Source organism: Notamacropus eugenii, chromosome 7, assembly GCF_028372415.1.
Source record: "Notamacropus eugenii isolate mMacEug1 chromosome 7, mMacEug1.pri_v2, whole genome shotgun sequence".
Taxonomy (NCBI): domain Eukaryota; kingdom Metazoa; phylum Chordata; class Mammalia; order Diprotodontia; family Macropodidae; genus Notamacropus; species Notamacropus eugenii.
Window position 1 is genome coordinate 2580501 of NC_092878.1, and position 24352 is coordinate 2604852.

Consider the following 24352-nt stretch of genomic DNA (forward strand, 5'->3'; position numbering starts at 1 on the left):
TACAATTAAAAATAATTACATGATTAAATTTTCTTGATTTTGATTTTTCAAACTACTGAATAATTATTGTTGAATAAAAATATAATTTTCCACAGAATTTTCCAAGGGAAAAAAATTAAAAATTACATCATCTTTCTACCAACCCATTTTGAACTCAAGTTCTAATTAGGTACATTAATCACATCCACTTTACCATTCCTGGTAAAGGCATGTGAAAGGTCCTATATAATGCCAATCATTATTCATACTCCTCTCCTTGGCTGCCACTTCTCCATATGTGTTATCTTCCCCTACTGCAATGTTAGTTCCTAGAGGGTAGGAACTGTCTTGTTTCCATTTGTATCCCAACCACTCCTTCCTTCTTCCCTTCCTTCCTTTCCTCAAAGACCAAACCTTAAATCCATTCCACTCTGGAGCTCATAGACTGGACAAAAATAGGTCCCTGCCCAAGCACCACTTTCTGGTTCAGAGTGAACGTACGTGGTAACTGTTTCTCTTTTTGGTCAGCAACCCCCGAAGGTCTTCCCCTCCCAGTGAGATTTTTTTTTTTTAAATTAAAGGGGTCATCCCTTGACTCACTTCTTAAAGAGGCCTATTCACTGAATGGGCACTACCTCACTCAAAGTGAGAACCTGAAAAGATCTTAGACTAAAAGGGACAGGGTCTCCCACTGCATCCTGGGTCATCTCCAGTCATCTTGATGAGTATCTGGCCACTGGACCCAGATGGCTCTGGAGGAGAAAGTGAGGCTAGTGACCTTGCCCAGCCTTCCCTCACTCAAATCAAAGTCAACTGCAAGGCAAGTCATCATCTCCCTGATGTCATGGTCCTCTTTGAAAACAAAGGACAAACACAACAATCCCAAACACTTATTAGAGTCCCTGGTACATAACAAATGATTTTTCTTTCTTTCATTCATTTCATTAATTCATAGCTGCTCACTTGACTTCATTAACAGTCAACTGAAGCAAGGACCGTCCCAAACAAGGGCATAGTCCTTCAGGCATTTGAATCACATCCAATTCTCCATGACCCCATTTAGGGTTTTCTTGGCAAAGATACTAGAGTAGTTTGTCATGTTCTTCTCCAGCTCATTTTACAGAGAAGGAAACTGAAACAAATAGGGTTAAGTGATTTGCCCAGGGTCACACAGCTAGTGTCCAAGGCCAGATTTAAGCTCAGGTTTTCCTGACTCAAGGCCCAGCACTCTATCCACTAAGACACCTAGCTGCTGTCCCAAACAAGGATACTACTGTTCAACTTGGATTGGAGGCTCCTAAAAGGAAAATAAGTCTCTGTATTTCCCTTTATGAGGTGCTTGGTACACTATCACACAAAGCTCAAACAGTACTTTTTGATGATGGCGAGTGATGATCCCCAGGGAAAAGGCACTCAACAAGTACTTAGCACATAGAGAATGCTTAGCACTATACTAAGTACATGAAACCACACAAAGGTAATTTAACCCAGGGTCCTGGTGTGAAAGAAAGAAAAAAAAGAAGTAACTGGTATCTCTAGGAAATGAGTCAATGAGGTACTATAAAGAGATACTGTAAGGATGACTGCTGAGAAAGGAGACAAAGGAAGAAGAGAGCCTTGAAATCTGAGACTTAAGTGAGAAAATTAATAACTGGGTTAACGGTATAAAGAAAAAGACGAAGAATGCTGAAAAGAGAAATGGTTTTGAACTTTGACAGTACACCAGAATCACAAAAGAGCAACCTTTCTAAGAGCCACTTTCTATGCAATATAGAGTTAAGCCTTTAAAGATTCTGAGGGAGCTGGTAGTATAAAACATAGTAACCACAACAGAGCATTTAGAGGTGACAGCAGCTGGGGACTGAGGCAGATATGAAAGCAGCAGCAAGTATAGGCTTAAGTAACTTGCCATGGTTCCAAAGCTACAGTGGCAAGGCTAGAACTGTAACTCTGGGCCAGTAGTTTTACAACGTACCAACTTAACAAACAACAGAATCGCCTATTTTCTGTGTGTTAGGATTAAAACATAATAGCAACATCACAAACCTAGTTGAAGCTACAGTATCTAATTCCTTATCTAAAGTCTTGCATCAATGCCACATTATGGCAGTTCTTACCAAACTGAAAAGGTTTCAAATAAAGGCCTACAATAAAAGAGAGAGAGAGAGAGAGAGTTTTCCTCCTTTGTTGCCAAACAAGACCATGCCATCAGATAATTCATGACATGACTTGCATTTCACTGGTTTTCAGTGAGAGAGGGCTGCCTACAATGAACGATGCTTCCTTTGAAGCCCAATCTAAGTTGGGAGAGTGTTATCTTTTGATGTAACTCATTTTTGGCTGCAGTGACTGACCGAAGCTGTCTCCTAATGCAGAATGAGTTGAAATCTGCACAGAGGAAGGCCTCTTAATGACAATGTCATGGATCCTTCAATTAGCTAAATATCTTCCCAAATATATGATCTTTTAAATGATACTACAAAAATAAATGGCTGAAGGAACACTGAACTATTCAAACACAAACCAAAACTCCCCAGGCACCACACTCCTCCCGGCACACAGATCCCATCCTTGTCCTTTACATAAATCTCAGCTAGAATCACAAGATCAGAGGTCTAGGGCTGGAAGGGCCCTCAGAAGTCACGGACTCGATACCTTTCTGGTTTTGTCTCTGGAGTCGGACACGTTTTCTGAAGAGCTCTTGGCCGAGACTCTTCCATCCTCTTGTCCTGCTTCCTTTCTCTGCTGCAGCTGCTGTTCCTCTCTTCTGTCCTTTTCTTCAAGTTTTTTCCGAACTTCTGCTTCCTCATATCTAGTTAAATAGAGAAACCAAATGACCCATCGCATTGCATAATCACTGGATTAAAAAACAATAGTATTCTTGAAAAAAGACGTGGCCTGCATCCTCTTTCTCCAGTTTAAATCACATGCACTTTCTGACAATATTATTCCAAGCCACAAACTTTGCTTGGAGGAAAGAGAGATAGAGGCTTAATTCCAATTTCCCAACTACCTTGGGGGGAAACAACCTAGAACTTTCTTAGCTGAAACTACTTAAGACTCTTTTTGCTCTTTTCCGACACAGTTTCCACACTGAGGTATTAGGTTCTTCGTGGTTTGGTTTTGTGTTGGTATTTGTAGTAGTTATTCAGTGAGGAAAGATGATAAGGACTCCTCATTTGGGAATCACTGAAAATTAAATGATATTCCAACAGTAACCATGACAACTCACATTTATGTAACATTTAGTTATTGAAAGGCATAACTGTGTTTTATATTTTTATATCCAAGGAATTAGAATTCATAATTTACTTAAACTTTTTAACTACTTGCTACTGTAATCAAAGAGGATATATTATTAGAGGGCTTCCATCCCATCTTTTTAGTTCTAAGTGCCAGTTGTAGAGCTAACCAATACCTATGACTAAACATGGGCAAAGGTATAAGAATTGGTAAAGGAAAAGGGAAAGGGGCAAGAAAAATAAATAAATTTGATAGAAGGTGTTAAAACTATCAACCACCTATCAACTATGTCCTAAGTTGGCTAAGCATATGTGAAGTAATCACAAACAAAGCAAATGCTATGGAAAAACTTTAGACAGTAATTGTTGAAAAGTGAATAAAAAGACACAAGAGACATGGTAACTACTGGTCATATGCACAATTTACAAAAGACCTGGTTCTTATCTGATTATTTATGATATGGTTTTTAATCTATATTCAGTTCGTATATTCATTTTGAATGTAATATACTCGCCACAATCTAATATCTATCTGCCAGACCACTTTCCAGTTTCCCCATCAATTCTTGTCAAAGAGGGAGATCTTTCACAGGTAATTTATGTTTTCAGATTTATTGAATCCTGGGTTCCTGAGCTATTTATGATTCATCTTTGTCTTTACATTCCATTGTTCTAGTTTGTTTTTTTAATCAGTACCAAATAGCTTTTTTATGTTCATTGACTAATATCTGCTTAGCGTATTTCCTAATAAGAGCTTAATAAGTGACTTACCTGACTTATGCAAGTGCTGGTCCTGCTTCACTCCTACTTCTTCTTTCCTTTTTTCTAGATTTTCTAGACCTTTTGTTCCTCCAAATAAATTTTATTATTTTGTCTAGCTCTGTACATATGGGAGTTTGATTGGTATGACACAAAATCTGTACATTAATTGCAGTAGGCTTGCCATTCTCATTATATTGGCACAACTCAACCATGAACACACCTTTTTATCCCTCTAGTTTAAGGAATGTTTTGTAATTATATTTATATAGGTCTTGAATGGGCTTTGGTGTACTGAACTTGGAATACAATTTCATTTAATGGTGATAAAAGACATTTTTTTAAAATTTTATTATCCTTATTTATAAAAGATTAAATGGCCTATATATTTTACCCAAAAATTATTTTAAAAATATTTGCGTTTCTCATAATCTTTAAATAAACAAGACCTCATGGCAAAATCACAAAAAAATGAACATTCTCAAAAGTCAAGGAGTAAAAGCATTCTGCAAAATGTAATTTATGAGGTTGTACTTTAGGGTATTTACTACAATTAGTGGTTTGTAATACAATATATTTTATGTAATTTTCATTTTTTTACCTGTTCTTTACACTTTTACTTTTGTAAACTGTTTTGTTATTCCATGTTCCCCCCTCCCCTCAATAAAAATCCCGTGCAGATTTTTAGTGTATCAGTGTGGCTATTCTCTCCTCCTCTTCTCTCTCCTCACATCCTCCAACCCTTTTTTCTATTCTTGCTGGATGGCAAAATTTTCCCTAGGGCATCTGGGTATTGCAGTGGATAGAGCACTGGGCCTGGAATCAAAAAGACTTGAGTTCAAATCCCACCTCAGACACTTACTAACCATGGGATCTTACTCAAGTTGCTTAATCTCTCACTGCCTCAATTTCATCAACTGTAAAATAGGGTTAACAGCATCTACCTCACAGAGTTGTTGTGAGGACAGAATGAGACAGATAATATGGGCAAAGCACTTAGCGTACTACCTGGCACACAGTAGGTACTTAATAAATGCTTATTTCCTTCCTTCCTTCCTAGAATCCAAACACCATTCTTAGTGGCAAAGGGTGTAGTACCTTGCAAGAAATGGATTCTTCGAAATTTTGTAAGCAAATTTCAAAGTTACACTACAATTTGCAGAGACACATCTCAAAGTTTAAATGACCTGTCCTCTGCCATGAATAGTGAATTCACTTTCATGATTAATACAACAGCAATAATAATGGAGATATTCCTAAAATGGAATCCTGCCTTTCACTCTTAGGGCTAAACTGAGGAAAGGATTCTTTATGTCAAAATTTCTAGAAGAAGCAATTTCATGAGAGGACTTTTAAATATTGTACTTAATTCTACTTAGAAGATAAACAGGAGGAAGAAAAAACTCAAATGTTTCATGGAGAAGGGGCAACTACAAAGGAGATTAAAGCTACAAACAAGAAACCGTGAGCTGCTCTCAAACTGCAACAAGTTCTTCCACAGTACAAGTTTGTGCAGGACCAAAAAAAAAAAACCAACCAAAAAAATAACCAAGCACAGCATGATGAAATCTGTTTCTTAATAACAAGTCACCGACTTAGAATTCCTTTATATTTGACTCTTTATTAAATTATATCAAAGGATTATTTGTGAGAAGAGTACTGAAAACTATGATTTTTTTTCAACAACTTAGATGGTCTCTAGCATGGTAGAATGGAGAGAACAATGGTTCTGGAGTCAGGAGTCCTGAATTCAATAACCATCTCTGACATGACTTTCATGGCTTTCGGTCTCATTTAATCGGACTGAGTCTCAATGTCCTCATCTATAAAATGAAGGAGTTAAATTAAATGGTCTCTGAAGTTCCTTCCAGCTCTATGAGCGCTGTACTCCAAGGCTGACCTTTTATCCACTAGGACATGCTACTACTCTCAGTTCACAAGTCTGAACAAATTTAACCTGGAAAGAGTATGTACTTTCTTTACTATCTAATGGGGCAAAAGAAAACAAAATGACTGAATTACCTTCCTCCTTCCCAAAGAGACACAAAATTTAGTTCCCCCCAGTACATAGCAAAAAAGGGGATGTGGGGAGGGAGAAAGACAAAAACTTTAGGACTCTGCAGTCAGAGTATACAACGCCTAAAGGTTACACCATCATTCTGGATCTTAAGTTGTTAAAAAAAAAAAAAAAAGGAAATGAGCTTTCCCCAAACTCTTATCATCTAGAAAGGGTATCTAATTAAACCTCATGAGAAAAAAACTTGGCCCTCAGCCAAGCTACAAAACAGAAATTGTGGAGTTTTAGTTGAGGCAGTAAGTATCAGCTGCCTCCTTTCTAGTGAAACTCAGCACATTCTAAGCTAAAATACGGAAAGGAAGAAGAGAACTCTTTCCTTCTCCATTTCTCTCAAAGAAAAAAAGGGTGAAACTAAAAATTTCAGGTAATTTTCAAAGCCTCTTTTTTCATCTTACCATAGGATGCTAATTACACACTAGAATGTCCCAGGACCACTCTGGATAAAAAAAAACCTCAAAAGCTCTGAAAAAGAAAAGAGTCCAATAAAGATACCTCAATACAGTGGGTATGAATGAAGCCCTGCTACAAGCAACGTGACGGAAAGAAAGGAACCAGAAGTAAAGCTTTGGAGTAAGGTTCATATCTGGCCTGGGTGGTCTCTGACCTTGTTTTGAACACTTTGACAACTCTATTTCAATGACCGGTTTCCTTTATAATCCTATGTATTTTATTTTATGCATTTAAAATATTCTGCAAAGCAGTCCAGCTCACCAGAGGGGTCCATGACACACAAAAAAGCAAAGAATACAGAATACAGCAGGAGAGGAGGATTATGAGGAAGAGGGGAAAACTTTTCTAACTGTCCCCAAGGAATAGAACAGAATCTTCTTAACTGAGATACATGTTGTACTAATCAAAAACACTAGAATTAGTCAACAAGTCAATAATATTTAATAAAACAAATTCATTTGTAACGATCCTAACAGGCAGGGGGCATATTCAAATTTTTTTGTATGCCTTAGCCAAGTGCTACGTAGATAGATGGCTACTTAAACTTTCAAGTACTAGTCAGCAAGAATTTCCAATTCAATGGGATTTACTGTGCCATGTTACGCTATGTGCATACTTCTTTGAAGGCCACAAACAAATCCAGTGTATTCTAGGTGCTAAGATGACAATATATTCCTTCTGTGTGAAAGAATTGAACACATTTATTAAACAATGCACCTACAAAAGCGGGATACTCTTGGAAGTACATGTTAGAATTCTAAAGTGAGTTCCCATTTTTTCCCCATAATCTCACATATTTAGAATTAGAAGTCAATGGGAAAATGAGTTATTATCCAAGTACTGACTTTACAGAAAACTTCTGAAAAACTTAAAAACGTATAAATCTGAGTTCAATCTGTATTGTGAAACAAAAAACATCCCCTCAATTTTTTATCTGAAAAATCAAATTCTTTTATGTTTTAGTAAACTGATCTTTATTCACACACTAAAACGTTCTGGTTTATAGAGCTTTATAGACTTTTATTTTGAAAAAATCAAATGGTTAACAATAAAGCCATGCTACATTGACATATACATTTAATTCAAACATTTAAGTGCCTAGTAACAGGAAAACAAAAATACAGTTGTCCTTTCTACATCATGACTTTCCCCCATCAATTTCAATATATGGCAGGTTGGCATAAGAAATTAAATGGGAATTTTGGGGGAGTTCTTTGGAAGCTGCAGACAAGGTCCAGCAGACAACACAGGAAAAGTTTAAAAATTTTGAAATGCATAAAATATGCATAGTATTGTACAATATCAACATATTTTATCTTTTAATACCATAAATATAGCCTATGACCAAATATTCAACCCAAATTTTACAATAAGATACTGTAAATACCCCATAAAAGAAAAAATTCAGGTACGAAGAGAGGGACAAAAAATTTTAGGGGGATTTTTAAGATCTCGCTGTATCCCTCCCCGCCAAGGGATTTCTAAGGGCTAGAAGTTAAAAGCAAGCACATTTCCTGGCTTAAGTGACCACTTGTCAAAAAGGCATGAGGCAGGAAATGGAATAACCCAGCCTGAGTGGAATGTAGAGTTGATGAAGGAAAGTTCCTAAGGATTGTAGATACATAGATTTAGAGCTGCAAGGTTCCTTAAAGGCCATCAAATTCTGCCTCCCTATTTTCTGATGAGGAACAGAGCCAAGGGAGGTTAAGTGACTTGCCAAGGGTCGGAAAGCTACTAAGTATCTGAATTCAGGTCTTCCTAACTTCAGCTCTAGCACTCCATATCCTGACTTAAGGCTACAGCCAGATTAGGGACAGCCTTGAATGCCAGGCTAACCAGTTTGTATTTTAACTCAGAGGCTATAGGGGATCACCGAAGGTTTCTGAGCAGGGCAGTAATGAAAGAGAAATTTTCACATCCAGGGTGACAAAGATGAATTGAGGAGGTGGAATGGGGGTGAGGACAAATTTAGGTAGTTTCCTATTTTTCACTAGTTATTCTTGCTAAGAAGGTGCTAAGCCACCTAAACTTGGCAAAATAATACAATAAATACAACCAACAACAATCTGAGTTAATCTTACAATCTGCCATTTTTCAATTACAACATGGTTCTAAATTCAGTAAAGATCCCTAAATGACAGCATAGGAAATACTGACTATAGTAGGATTAATGTTAAGTGAAGACCTGAATTTCTGTACTTTATAAATTACTTCTAAATGCCACAGATATTATATTTAAGGTTAAAGATAGATGAGATAAATTCTAAAAATTACTTCCATCCATTTTAGTTGCACCATTTTATAGATTTCATAATATATGTACCTGAGTTTAAGGCTTTCAGAGAGTCTTTCAGCTTCTTCAATAGCTTTTTTGATGTTCCCAGGTCCAAGCATTGAATGATAGTAGTCCTAAAATTGTAGGAAAACCACCCCATGATGTTAGTTCTGGCCCATGATCCCCCAGAAGAAAATAGCGTACAAGCACTACAAAATAATGAAAAAACCACATTACAATCAAAGACCTTATGACTAAATGAAAGATATTTTCTTAATGTATAAACTACATTAACTCAAATTTAAAACTTTTAATGTAAAGTATAGTCCAAAGATAACTCCTTAATCTCTTCCTATGGTTAAAGAGTTGAATAAGGAATGCTAAATCTTTTTTGTTTTTAAGGCTCCTTTTTAGAACTTTGCTTATATTATCCGTGAAAATGCTACTAATTATATCTCCTTTTAGTATTTTGTTTACACTAAATGTGAGAATGCTACTAATTATATTTTTATGGGTAAATAAGCACTGTTTTCTATAATAGAAATCTTTCTGACAGCCACTCTTCCTTCCTACCTCTGGTTCTTAGGATTGGATTGGGGCAGCTAGGTGGTGCAGTGGATAGAGAGCACCAGTGCAGGAGTCAGGAGGACCTCAGTTCAAATCTCACCTCAGACACTTGACACTCACTAGCTGTGTGACCTTGGGCAAGTCACTTAACCCCAACTGCCTCATCCTGGCTCATCTCCAGTCATCCTGATGAATATCTGGTCACTGGATACAGATGGCTCTGGAGGAGAAGTGAGGCTGGTGCCCTGCACAGCCCTCCCTCACTCAAAACAAAGTCAAGTGCAAGTCATGTCATTATTTCTCTAATTGCAATGGTCTTCTTCGGCAACGAAGGATGAGCACACATTCTTAGGATTAGAAAAGCAGCTTATGTGTAGCTACAAAGCATATTTTGTTTTAAAAAGAGACAGTTTTGTCTCTATAACCATTTTATATCTATTTCCTAACATGAAGAAAAACATCTAAGCCTTCAAAAAAAAAAAAGCTTTGGATCTGTGTGAATTTTTTAATCACAAAATATTGCTCCCAAATAATTAATTGTTGTATTTGCCTAAAAGAATAAAAAGCTGTTGACCCCTGTTTTCTTAATGTGCTAATGAGCACAAAGGTACTAAAAAGCAACTATCAGAATAGGGAATTTATTAGAATTTGAGTGGCTACAGATAACTTTCTATGTATCCAGCTAGTAAAGGGCTGGATGTGACCAAAATGGGTTTCATCTAGGTATGTAACAACACAGCTCATAATGTGTCACAACAGCCTGATACATAATCACTTAATAAATACTTATTAAATGAATGACAGGATACAATAAATACTTGTTGAATAATTTAATCAGATGGCTAGAATTTAGGAAATAACCTGTCTCAATGCTCACCAGGCAATCTTCCTAAGTTAAAAGAAGCATCCTGGAAGCAATGTTCAATTGTTTTACACTCAGAGATCTTATGGATCTACGCTAAGAAAAAAATCGCATTTGATCCCTCTTCTATCAAAGATCACATGGCATATGAGATCCTGAGTGAATAAAACTGGCAAAAAAAAAAATTTGTTCATTGATATGAAGTTCAATGCTTCATGAAGGAAAATTAGCATTATTTTTAAGTTATAAAAATCTTTTTCAGGGCAAGATTTGTATAGCAATATTACAACTGTGAAAACTATTGATTTATTGGACTAAAGGATTCAAGAAAATAAATTTGTTGATATATGTTACAGACCATATTTAGAAAAGCACCTATTTGCAAATGAGAAAACCTATTTGTGAAAACATTCAATTTAGGCCTGCTGAGAAAATTTCTTTCTTTCTATACATGGGCCAGTTACAAATTAGTAATAGAGAATATAACTCCAATTTTAAACTAGATTTCAAATACTGTCCTTATTTAATAAGGAATTTTTAAATTGTTTGCTTGTTTTAAAGTTTTAAAATATCTTCAAATTTTTAATAAAATTTTAAAAAGAGAGATACTAGCATACCTTACCAATATTCTCAATTCCTACTCACACTAAAAGTCCGCATCACTCTCCTTCCCCCTCCAATAAGTTCTCTGCCCCATCCATCAAAAATTTTACAGATCTGAACATGCCCATTTCATTCTGGGATACTGAGAATGCTATAACATTTTTTTTAATCATACATCTAATCAAGATTTTATTAGTCTGAGATTTATTTCATATACATACAAACGTTTTTTCACAAAATATATGACAAATACCAGTAAAATTAATAAGGTGGACAGCATAAATACTTCATCAGTTTGTAAAAACATAACTTCTACTCTGTACCCTCCTCTCCAGGAGCTAGAATTAACACATTGGCCAAACCTTCTCCTCCACAAAAACAGTTACATAATTTATATGTCACTGGACAGATCAGGTCATGTTGCCATTCCCTATTTTAAAGGAAAAAAACCAACACAACAAAAGGTCCAAAGAGGCACATATTTTAATTATGCCAATGTTTCCTAACAAAGAGTAATAGGAAAGCTGTGTTTGTAGGAAAGAAAGAAGAGTACCCTGGGAAGAGTAAATGAAAAAATACAAAAGGATTTTGTTGGGATTAGGATTGAACAGCCTACCCATAAAGACATGGCATTATCAGGGGATTCCAAGTTCACAAAGCCCTTATCTCACCACAGTATTATTATGTGATAAGCACTATATCATCTCAGTTTGACAGATCAGGAAACTGATGCTCGGTTCCTCAGAAGCAAAGTGACTTGCCCATACAAGACAGTACCAGAACAAGGACTCAGAACCACACTTTTAGCGATCTAGCAATCTCACACTATACTACCTTTCCAGTTTCCCAGTCTCCCAGGATAGGTAAACTGGAAACATAATAAATACCCCAAATCATCTTTAAAAAATGGAGGGGGGAAGGAAGGAAATTTTTATAGAAATAAGCCTTTTCTTATTAAGGCAATTTCATATTAATACATGTTATAAAATCATTAATATGGAGACTATAAAAAGTTTGAATTGGGCAGATCTCTTCTACCTATTTGCAAATATGCATTGAAGTCTTTTTTTCTCCTACAGCAAGGCTACTTGGACCATCTGCAGATTGCCGTGGACTAACTGAAAATGGGTTCCTCTAGAAAACCGGGGTGTAATACTTAGTTTACAAATCTGAAGTAATTTTAACCAAAAAGAAAAATCTAAAAAAGAGTCACAGTCATGAAATAATATTCAAAATAGTTATAATAATAAACAATCAAAATAAATCACATGATTTCAATGTTCTATGCTGACAAAATTATTTGGAGGAAGAAAAGTTGCTATTTTTCGAAGCCTTTTAACTAAAATTAGATGTTACACACAGAGAATAATCATCTCAATACTGAAAGGGAATACTAGCTTTTTTTCAAAGGACTTCTCTACCAAAACGGGTAATGTATAATGTATAAACAATCTTCTAAATGGACAATAACAAACCCTCCTTTCAACTGGTGTAATAATCTCTAATAATCGAAAAGGTTTCCAACACGCTTGACCAAAGCAATTCCAGCTCGACTATGTACTTCTGTGTCACTGTATTTAGCATGTTTTTCTTCTTATTGATCTACATTCTCAAAATAACAGAGAAATATCCCTGCCCCATAGAAGAAACCCACGCATTTATTAAGCACCTATGTGTCAGACACTGTGCTAGGTGCAAGCAATACATTTTGTTCAATAAAGACAATCAAAAATAGTTTAGAAATTTAGTAAATTTGTCTTGAGAATGGCTACAACATAATATGAGCAATGACAAACATCTAATTCCCCTGTGATTAAATTTGGATTTCATGAAAGCAGTAACACACTTTTATTATATTCTCACTTATTTCATGAGAAAAAAAATTGAATCCCTCCCATAAAACCTGGTACAATTTCAATACAACAGTAACAAAAGATGAAAAAGTCTATAGCCCATTGTCAGCTTGGCTTAAACCAAAGCAACACTTTTGCAAATAATGAAATTAAATTGACATGTAAATTGCCTTTTCCCATACTACATTTTTACTGAATTTATGTTCACTAAGTTGATGCTATGAGTTCTAAAAAGTGATACTGTATATGTGCTCAAAAATTAATAACCAGTTACAGGCATTTTCTTAGCCCCTATTTATAAGAATTGATGGCCAAAGAAAATAGGGGAAAAAAAACAAGAACGTACCTGCTGCTGCTTGAAATCAGATCTTTTTTTGATAAGATTATAAACAGTTACATATTTCATATACAGTACATAGGCTCTTTCCTCATCACGGTCCAATCGGCATTCTTCTGCTGTCCTGAAGATCTTCAGGGCACTCTGCACATAACTTGAATTGGAAAATAAATAATTAAGCTGACACTGCCTGTGGCATTAAAACAACTGGCAAGTGAAACTCAGAGATATCTTGATACAGAAAAACCTCATTACTGGGGGTTCTCCTAGTTTAGAAGGTAAATCCTGAACATAGAGTAGATAGAAACAATTTTCTATCATAGGTAAAATTCCGTTATAAATAATCATGTTTATTTATTTAATGGAAACAAAATTAATTTCACATTCTAGAAAATAGTTCATGAGAATTTTTTTTATCTGATTACAAACAAATTCTATACAAGGAATAATTCTCTAGAAGTACTTCCTTTAATCCCTATCTTTGATAAGGGTCACATTCTACAATAAAAACTTTATTATATGCAATTTCTGCATGTAAAAAAAGAGAGCAAAACTTCCTTAAGTAAAAGTACCCATCGGTTCTTGCTCTTCCCCACTTTTCATCACCAAAACTACTAAACAAAATCTATCCTTATCACTAAACCACATACCAAAACAAGATCCAGAAGTTAGTAAGAAGGAAGTATGTGAGTATAGAGGAAGGGGGAAGGGAAGGAGACAAGTCCATGACACCTTGCTCTTTAGTGGGTTGGAATCATGTTTTTTTCAGCAAGTTAATTTTCTAAAGAGTGCTATAGCTAAGCTCCATCTTAAAGCTCCTATATACTGAGTTAAGGAAGTGATTTCTAAAGCTGTAATTCATTTCAACAAAATGCCATTAATATTAAACAATCGTGGTTTTTCATTATTACAAGGGACTTCAGCCAGCTTTGGCATTATTAGGACATCATAAACAAACCCCACATCCATATCATGAAACCACTCTATAATATTATTTGACCAATTATCCAAAATGTAAATCAGGTGCCCTGCCAAATGAAGCACTGCTTTGCCTCAGGTCCTACTTTACATGCAATCCACACAAGGCAGGATATACCTGTTAACTATGAAAGAGTAAATTTGACTAATCAAATTAAGAATGCAAGCCATTACAGGATGAATATTTAGGCACACATGCATAAAGAGCGTACTACTGAACGACTCCAAATCTAACAAAAATAGCCTGTAATTCAAACATGGATAAGGACCAATTTATCTAAATTAAAGCCGTATTACATTAGAATAACCTTGTTATCACTACCCTTACAATTAATATATGCTAGGCCAGAACTTCAAGATGCTTATACCTAACTGCTTACCCCAATTTAAGAGCCAAATGATTTTTGTTTAAAATTTCAAGAATTTTTTTTTAAAAGAGAAAAAGGCAACATGTTCAACTTCAGGGTAAGGCAAATCAGTGCCTAGTCACTACTACAGAAGGGTCTCACAAACCTTCCAGAAATGTTGACCTTTAAAAAATCTTTTCAACAGCCCATATATCTGTGATGCTTTGTTATGTTTCCATTTTGTCTTGATGCTTCCGTTTATCTAGTCTAGAATTTTTTTTTCTTAGTCAAAGGCATATTCGTTTAACTGACAATTTCTGATTTCTTTAGAGGACTGATCATCAAAATGATATTTGTTGAGTATGACAAGGACATAAACTGTGCTTCAGTTTCTCCCATAAACTGCTCTTGTTGGTGAAGCAGAGTGGATAAGGTCAAGATTGTATGGGTTCAAGTGCTTCTTTCAACACATAAGGGCTACATGACTTAGGGGCAAGTTTCTAATCTCTCCCAATCACAAGCAACTATGTAAATTATAGATAACTGCCCATCTAAATCAACAAAATGAGCTCCTTTACTGTGAATTCTCCACAAGATGAACTCACTGATCCAGAACACACACACCCAAAATTTACTATCAGAATAATTGTTTCATTTTATTTTGAGTATTCAAAGAACTCCTAATAGGAACAAATGTCACAGAATCATAAAATTGGAAGAAACTTTAAAGGCCATGGTATTTAAACTTCTTCCCCAAAAAACAATCCTCTAAACAATATCTGACAAAGAGTCCAATGTCCACGGGAATACCTGAAGCCATAAGAAGCTTTTTTTTTCAAGGTAATCCATTCCAGTTTGGACAACTCTAGTTGCTGGGAAATTCTCCTTTATGATAAATTGAAACCTAACTTTCTGATGCTTCCACACTTCCTCTTCTAGATGGAAAGCTTTGCAGATACTTGGAGACAGCCATCATGTGGTAGCAGGAAGTCAAATGCCCAATATTAAATCACAACCTCTTTCAGTTCTTATTCCATTTATGTGATATCTGATTCAAACTGGTATTAGGTGAGGCATATCCTTAACAATATGGAAATGTAAACTCATTTTAGATGAATTAATATCACACAGAAAATTTTAAAATATATTAAAAATACATATATACCTCTTAGTACTTATTTTCTCTGCTTTAACTTCTGTCTTCTTGTTAAGTTCTTTCAATGAGGAACCAAGGTAGAGCTCTTTAGGTACTGAAGCCACAGCAGGCATGGTGAACAGTATTTACTTTCACCCTTTCACAATGGGTGGAATGTCTTTAAAAGCAGCTCTTTTCTGAAATAAACAAAAAAATTTCAGAATACCAGCTTTTTCCACTATTAAAATAACTCAACTGAGTTCCAAAATGAATATAACTCCTAAAATTTGTATTTGAATCTACATATAACATGAATGATTTTCATATGTGTGTAATGATTCTTTTTTCAATTTGAAGATATACATGGGGCCAAAGTTTAAATTTTTTTTTTCCCAAAATGAACTCAAACTTGATTTTTCAAATGATACACAATCTCAACAAAGGAAAAAATCAAAATCACCATATATCACATAATCAGAACTATGTAAGTTTTACACTTCAACAAACTAGTAACAATGAATTTCATTCTCATTTGTCAGTTTATATTTTATACACAGTTGTAGACAATACACATGCTGTTATGCTTTTTCCTTTACTTTGCATTATTTTATATGTTCTCCCAACATTATGTCCCTTATTTGTCATTTTATAGCTTTCCTCTGTACAGATTTATGAGCATCTGTCCAAGTATTCTCATCTACTGAGTACATAGATTCTTAGTTTACTACTATTACAAATAAAACAACTATTAAGCTTAGTTTAAAGACAGGTCTATTTTTTTGTTTTTAAATTAACATCTAAAGTATGGTCTCAGCAATGGGAATCACAGATCAAAGGGAATTAGATTTTCTAATTCTTACTATTTGTTGCCAGATTAGTCTCCAGCAAACGTATATTAATTTATACAACTAGTAATTCAACAATGTTTCCTATCTGCCCTGTCAACATTTAGTTTTGTTATTTTTAATTATTTCAGGCAATTAGATGGGTGTTTGGTAACGAGTCATCAAATTGTATTCCTTTGATTATTACAAATGTTAAATGATTTTTTCAGGTAATTTTACCATGTCTCTTTTTCTTTGATGATGGGGGATTCAGTATCAAAGTTTGTATTAGGTCTTTTAAAGAGTTTAGATGTCAAGATTTTATCAGTGATATTACTCTCCCCTTAAGCTTTTCAATCTGTTATTTCTTTTCATTTAGCTCAAGTGTTTTTGTGGTTAATAATTTTTTTTACTTGTAATAAAACTGAATCCATCTCCTTGTTTTCCTTTTTCTTCTGACAGATAAAAAATATTTTCTTCATAGTTGAGAAATGTTTTCTTTACCAAACATATAATTTATTAATAATCTTATTGTTTTTCCTATAATAATTATTTCATTGCCCCAAGTGGACTTTATTATAATATAGATATATCAGTGGAAAAGTAACATAGTGTACTGGTCTTAGAGTGAGAAAACTAGGATTTAAATCTCCTCTTTGATAGATTGTATGATACATTCCCAACCCCTCTTAACTCCAATGCCTTCTTTAATTTGTCCGTTTATCCTGTACATAGCTGGCTTGTATATATTTGTTTGAATGTTGTCTCCCCATTAGACTACAAGCTCCTTCAGGGCAGGGACTGTCTTTAGTTTCTTTTGTACCCCTGATGCTCAGCACAGTACCTGGCACAGAGTAGGCACTTAATAAATGATTAGGATTTACTACATTGTTGCTGTGTGATCCCAGCAAGTTTCATTTCTTTAAATCTAGGCTTTTTCATATATAAGATGGGGATAATAAGACTTATGCTATTTACCCCCAAAGAGTACATATGAAGAAAGCAATATGTAAAAAACGTAAAGGACGAAGGATCACCAAGCCAAGCCTTATCAGCTGCCCTTCTATTGTGCCCTAAAGAAGACCATCTAATTATCTGTTCTGTTGCAAACTCCAGCCCACTGGGCCATCTTTGTTGCCCGTTAAGGATCATCAAGCTTTGCCATATCCCTTAAAACTAAACCCTTCAACATGTGTTCTTTCTCCCAATGAGAATGAGTTCTTTGAAACTATGCCCAAAGGACTATAAAACCGTTCAAACTTTTGATCCAGCAATACCACTGCTACATCTATACCCCAAAACCATAAAATAAATAAAAGGGGAAAAGGCCCTATCTGTACAAAAATATTTATAGTAGTTCTTTTTTGTGGTGGCTAAGAATTGGAAATTAAAGGGATGCCCATCAATTGGAGAATGGCAGAACAAGGTGTGGTACACGATCATGATGGAATATTATTGTGCCCTAAGAAATGACAAGCAGAATTTCAGAAAAACCTGGACTTACATTAAGTGATGCAAAGTGAACAAAACCAGGAGAATGTTGTATAGAGTCACTACAATATTATATGATGAAGAACTATGAATGACTTAGCTATTCTAAGCATTATGATGATCCAAGACAATACCAAAGGATCAATGATGAGGCATACTATCCACCTCCAGAGAAAGAACTGATATTGTCTGAATACAAACTGACACATGCTATTTTTCACTCTTCTTTCTCTTTCATTTGAGTCTTCTTTTAAGAAGTGACTGATATGGAAATGTTTTACATGACCACAGGTGTATAACCTGTATCTGATTACTTACCATCTCAGGAATGGGGGAAGGAAGGGAGGAGGCAGAGAAATTTGGAACTCAAAATTTAAAAAAAAAAAACAACAAATCAACCAAATCTTTAAAAACTGCTCAAAGATGTAATTAGGGGAAAAATAAACTATGTTAAATAGGAAAAAAATTAGTTTCTTGAAAGCAGAGATTGTTTTACTCTATTTGTCTCCTTCATTCATAAGTAAATGGAAATTATTTCTGAATCTATCCCATTAGCACCTGATAGTTCTTATAAATACCACTTACAGTACATTGAATAATAGCTGGGGATTTAAAATACCCTTTCATCCAACTGATGGAGCTGTTTTTACAGCTCCCTCAAGTCTTGCCTGCTTGTCTTTCTATGTCCAATTGGTTCCGCGAAGTGTTGGTGTGGCCCTGAATCTATAAATCAATCTGAATGCACTAGCATTGTGACTAGATTTTGTCAGTTGTCCAGCTGTTTAGTCCTTCCTTGATTTCTTCAAGATGGGCAGTCTGCCACAGCAGCTCCTCAGGGAAATACTAGCAAGCAAGAGCAAAAGCCTAAGGACCTGATTTCTAGCAAGGTTGGAGAGCAGAGGGCATCTGGAATTGCTAGCATAGAATATGCTGTTTTTATTTCTCTGATTATCAAGTCCCTGCTACTTATGTACAAAGAACAAACTACTGTCCCCCCTAGAAAAAGGTAAAGGGAATCAAGGAGGGTTTCCCTACTCCACAGGATGTTAGGGAAAATTTCTATTTTAAAAAATGGAAGAGATTATGTACAAATATTGAAGAGGAAGAAGGGAAGCAACTTGTGTCCAGAGACTGGAGGGTACAAGAATATGACATAAAGAAGGGGAAAGAAAACACACACAACATTTGGCACAAAGGGACAGATTTGAGGGGCTTCCTGATAAGGGGGAGGGGTCTGGGTCCTCTGAAGAGAAAGCAGATGCTTCTCCTGCAAAAGATGATACCAATGCACAGGTGCTCTGAGTGTACGGATCATTTAGTAAGGCTCAGAGGGGGAGGAAACACAAGCACTAGTGGTTGGAACCTCTCTGCTAAGCGGTGCTATTTGATAAGCTGATAACACAATGATAGAGAGAGGCTGTGTTTAAAGGACACTAACATGTGAGAAGACCTAACAACACTTGTCACAATGGCTACCTCTCACTTCATACTGTTAGTGATTCATGGGGGTACAAATGATATTATATTACCAGAAGGATGGAAAATATTCTCTAAGTTTTCAAAGTCCTGGATAAGAAACTGAAACCTTTGGGAGCACACTAGGACCCATCAAAGGAAAGTACTTCATAAAAGAATTTGGAAAGTGAAAAGATGGGTGAGAAGCTACATGAATATGATATTTGGATTGCAGGCTTATAGCTGAAAACATTAAAATGACAGACTAATTGGACAACATATAGTCCAATCTCAATATTTTCTTAATCTCTTTTGCTGTTTTCATCCCTCTTAGGCTTAATTCTGGTGATATTACAGCTTTTTTCTCTTTTTTTATTATATTAAGTTTACTGTACATTAAATAAAAAAACCCTTGGCTTATCATTTTAATTGTTCTTGTAAGTTTCCATTTTATTAATTTCTGCTCTGATCTTAAAATTATTTATCTATCTTTTTTCCTGACTTCCTTCAACTTACCAATTTGTTCTTTTTTTATTAGTCTTTTGTTTTTATATCACACTCACTTCCAAATATAATTTGTTCTTTTTCTAATTTCTTCAAACATGGTCTCATTTCTCTTTTACTTTAATTTGACTGAAGGTACTCAGGGGTATAAATTTTCCTAAGAACTACCTTGGCTACCTCCCAAACATTCTCATGTATTGTATGTGTGTTCTCTTTGCCATTAAAATATGCCAGTCATGACTATGATTTCTTCCCAAAGAGATATAGGCTGTCTTGATAGGAAATGATTCTCCTTCTTTGGAGGGTTTCAAGAAAAAGCTAGATGAACACTCGGATACAGTCCAGTGGGTAATACTTTTTTTCCTTTATGGATCAGAGACTAAATATCAATGAAGTCCCTTCCAACTCTTGAAACAGTCTGATTCTTTATTCAGTAGTATAAACATATACATTTTAGCCATAATTTTAAAACTGATTTCTAGTTTCCAGCTATAGCCCTGTGATTTTGAATGAAATAGATATAATTTCTCGGTATTTAAGTTTGCTTGGTGATTCTATGCATGCACATATATAATTTATCTTTTGCAGATTCTCTGTTGAGTACCTGAAAAGCATGTGCATTTATTGTTCCCCCCCCACACACAAAATTATCTTTGTATGGTAACTATACTTTTGAGCCATCTTCTATATCTAGCTGGTCATTAATCTATTCAAATCTAATTTATTATATTTTTGCTTCACTTTTCATATTAATAAACTGACTATAGAAATCTTATTGATGTAGGGTCTATTTCTTATTATAAAACTGTAAATTTTTCTTTCAGGAATTTATAGTTATTTATTATGCAATGATTAAAAACTGATTTTATTTTTTTTTACTATTATTTAAAATAACTTACCTAATACATTCTAACCTGAATTTTACTACTAGAGAATTATTACAATTTTAGTTTTTCTTGAGCTAGCTCTTGCAAAGATACAATTTTTCAAATTGGATCAAAATTTTTTAAAAATCTGAAGATTATTTCATACAGCCTCCTCATATTACAAATGGATGAGTTCCAGAAAGTTTAAATGACTTGCTGTTTCACATAGGTTTATTAAAAGCAGAGTTAAAATTTAAACCCAAGTCCTTTGATTTCAAAATCAGTAGTCCATTAAATTTTGATCTATATATTTACATTTATTTCCTAAAGACATATTATATATCTTTTAAAATATACTCCATGGCTTTTTTTCCCTTCATAGCACAAGAACATTTACAAGACTATCTCTGAAAGTGACAAACCCGACTGTAAGCAATTGGCAAATGTAGAAATGTGAAACAAAGGCTCTTGGGAACCCGAACACTTTTAGTAAACTGTATGGGCTTAGAGGTTTGCTATCTACTCCATCAACTCTATTCCCTAAACCCTGTTGTTGTTTTTCAGTCATTTTAGTTGGGTCCTACTCTTTGTGACTCCACTGGCAAAGACACTGGAGTGATCTGACATTTTCTTCTCCAGCTCATTTTACAGATGAGGAAACTGAGAAAAACAGGGTTAAGAGACTTGCACCCAGAGAGTCAAACAGCTAGTTAATGTCTGAGGCCAGATGAATTTTCCCAACTCCAGGCCCAGCACTCTATCCACCGTGCCTAAACCTCAGTAATTTTTGTTCTCACTGTTCCTGTTTCACTGTTAGTGGCTATCATAATACTAATAAGCTGACTGAAAATGCCACGTAAAAATAAAGCGAAGCTTTGCTCATTCATGTAAGGTAATAAATTTGTGAGAAGTTAGGCTTAAATGAGTAAGTCACTGTGATTTTACAGTTATTTCACATAAATAAGTTTCTAATTGTCATGATTTCACTGAGGAAATCACAGATCTGGTCTAAAAAAACCCTACTGATCACACTTTGCTAAAACATCTATGGGCTTCTATTTTTTTTCATTCAATCATCCAATCAATCCCACCCTGTATTTTTTCATTCATCAATCATTGATCTTCTCATGCTTTTTTCCTTAAAAAAGAAACCCAAAACCCAAAAACCTACCTTTCACCATTTTTCCGTTACGGACATATCTATAACCATGTTTAACTAAACAACACGGTGTAAACATTAAGCACAATTTCTGACTTACACATTTAATAACTAGAACAGGGATCTAACTGTAACATCTTCCTTCACACGTACATTTAGAAGATGGGTAGCAATGGCAGTAATTTCTGACAACCACCCATTGTCACATTCTGCTCCACCACAACAAGACAAGGACCATAATTCCAACAAGGGAAATCCCTACACACTATAAGTATTCCACAGCTGCAATATTATAGCACTAAGGAACAAATACCAGATCTGAGATCGTGGCACTAGTCCAGCCAATGCCCACTTTTTACCAATTTTTTTATTCCACAGAGAAGACTCATATGAGCTACTCGATATATGCCTGAATAGAAATAATTAGGCATTATCTGACCTTGAGATCTATGGGAGGCAAAAGATGAATAACTTCATGACAATTAGGTTTCTTGGCTGAAAAAAGATAATCTGAAGTTTACTCTACAGTTCTACTAAAAAAGTTACAATGTAAGAATATTCTTAAATATTCTACTTTTTGTTGACTCATGACTGGACTAATGATCTGGATTAGTAAAACAAAAAATATTTCTGTTGTATAGGTCATTTAGCTTAATGAACTAAACAGAAATCTGTATTAAATTCCAAATTTGAATAAGTTTATATATTTTGTTCTTCGTTAATGGCTAAGAGCAGTCCCAAAAGAAAAACAACTTCCTCAGATTACTGCTTGAGTCCCTTAATGGACAATGTTCTCTTCTATTTCTATGACTGTTTAACATGATTATATTTTTAAAGATGAGCTGACAAGTAATGTTACTTGGTGCTAAAATTTATTTTAAGCATTACAGAATGTGAAGTTGCAATTAAAACAACTGCACTAATTTCTTGCTGAAGTCAAAGCACAAGGTAAAAGGTGTTTGCCTGATAAAAAGAAAAAAGGATATAAGCAGGATTTTAATTGCTATAGATGTTTATAGCATTTCAGAGAAGGAACTTCAGAGTTCAGCTAATGAACATATTTGACTAGGAATCTCTTCAAAATCTCTAACAGACATTCACCTAGCCCTTGTTGGAGATTTCTAATGAGTTATTCTAAGGAGATATGTAGTACCTCATCTAAAGGATCCCACATCTATTTACGGTTAGCACTAGAATCCAATCGATACACTCTTAGTAATTTGTCCTGCTATATTTAGGTATTATTGAAATATTAAAGTACTTGACAAAAAATGAGTTAGAAAAAGAAAAGCTGACTGAACCTTCAATTTCCTTGTTCTACTTACTTGAAGAAAAATACCCACACCAATAATATTTTTGAAGGAAAACATTATGGGAGAAGAAACTTTCAACCATTTCAATTTCAGTACATATATGTCTACTGGGCACACTATAACAATACTGTAAAGACAAACCATTCTTAAAGACTCAGGGACCCAACACAATGACCAACCACAATTCCAGAGGGATCATGATGAAACAAGTTCACCACTTCTGGATAGAGAGCTAATGAACTCAAGAGTGCAGATTGAGACTTTTTTTTCCAGACAAGGTCAAAGGGGGAATTTACTTTGCTTGACTATATATGTTTCTAACAGGTTTTGTTTTGCTTACTTTCTCAATTAATGGGGACGGAGAGTAGGAGGAGACAATGTAAATGTGAAAATGAAATAAAACTGAACTTAAAAAAACTAGATTAGATTTAAAAAATAAAAATGTGTTTGAAATCACTCATAGCAAGAAAAATGCAAATTAAAACTGATCTGAGGCTTTACTTCATACCATGTAAATTAGCAAAGACGAAAAAAATGTGAACTCAGTGCTGGAGAGGGGCCACATATGCCCTTCTGATACAGTTGTGAAGTAGACCAGCTATTTTGGACTTAAATGCCGAATTACTCAAGAAAAGTGATTAAACTGTTTATACTTTGGACCTTGAGACTTATCCATCACTGGGCATACATACCAAGGTAGTCACAGACAGACATAAAGGTCCAATATACTCATAACAATACTTTTCAAATGGCAGAAAATAAAATAGGTGCCCACCAATGGGGGAATGCCTGAAAAAACTATGACATATCAATGTCATGGGAAAAGAATAAAATTCCCTGCTAGTAGAGCTGACAACCACACTGTGCATCGTTAAGTCCAGAAGATCCTAAAGGTCTCCAATGGGAAAATCTATAGAGCATTAATAGCTGACGTTTACATAGTGCCTTAAGGTTTACAAAGGGCTTTGTAAGACTTGCATGAACTGATGCTGAGAGAAATGAGCAGAAAACAGGAAAACATTGTATCCAGTAACAGCAACATTGTGTGATGAGCAACTTTGACAGACTTGGCTCTTCTCAGCAATGCAATGATCTGACAATTCCAAAAGACTTCACGATGCAAAATGCTATCCACCTCCAGAGAAAGAACGACTGAGTCTGAATGCAAATCAAAGCATGCTATTTTCTCTTTTTTTGTTGTTTTTTCTTTCTCCCAGTTTTCCCTTAGGTTCGAGTGGAAATATGCTTAATATAATTGTACACATATAGCCTATAT

The 24352-nt window shown here is 35.0% G+C and overlaps 1 protein-coding gene across 2 annotated transcripts in view; it reads right to left on the bottom strand.

Annotated features, from left to right (window-relative positions):
- USP8 (ubiquitin specific peptidase 8) overlaps window positions 1-24352 on the bottom strand; it is a 68993-nt gene that overhangs the window by 38720 nt on the left and 5921 nt on the right. For both annotated transcript variants that reach the window (XM_072624265.1, XM_072624264.1), the window contains exons 2-5: window positions 15495-15661; window positions 13014-13158; window positions 8831-8916; window positions 2635-2791 (exon numbers count right to left, since the gene is read on the bottom strand). In XM_072624265.1, coding sequence (XP_072480366.1) covers window positions 2635-2791; window positions 8831-8916; window positions 13014-13158; window positions 15495-15598 — 492 coding nt within the window. In that variant the 5' untranslated portion in view covers window positions 15599-15661. The remainder of the gene's footprint in view (window positions 1-2634; window positions 2792-8830; window positions 8917-13013; window positions 13159-15494; window positions 15662-24352) is intronic.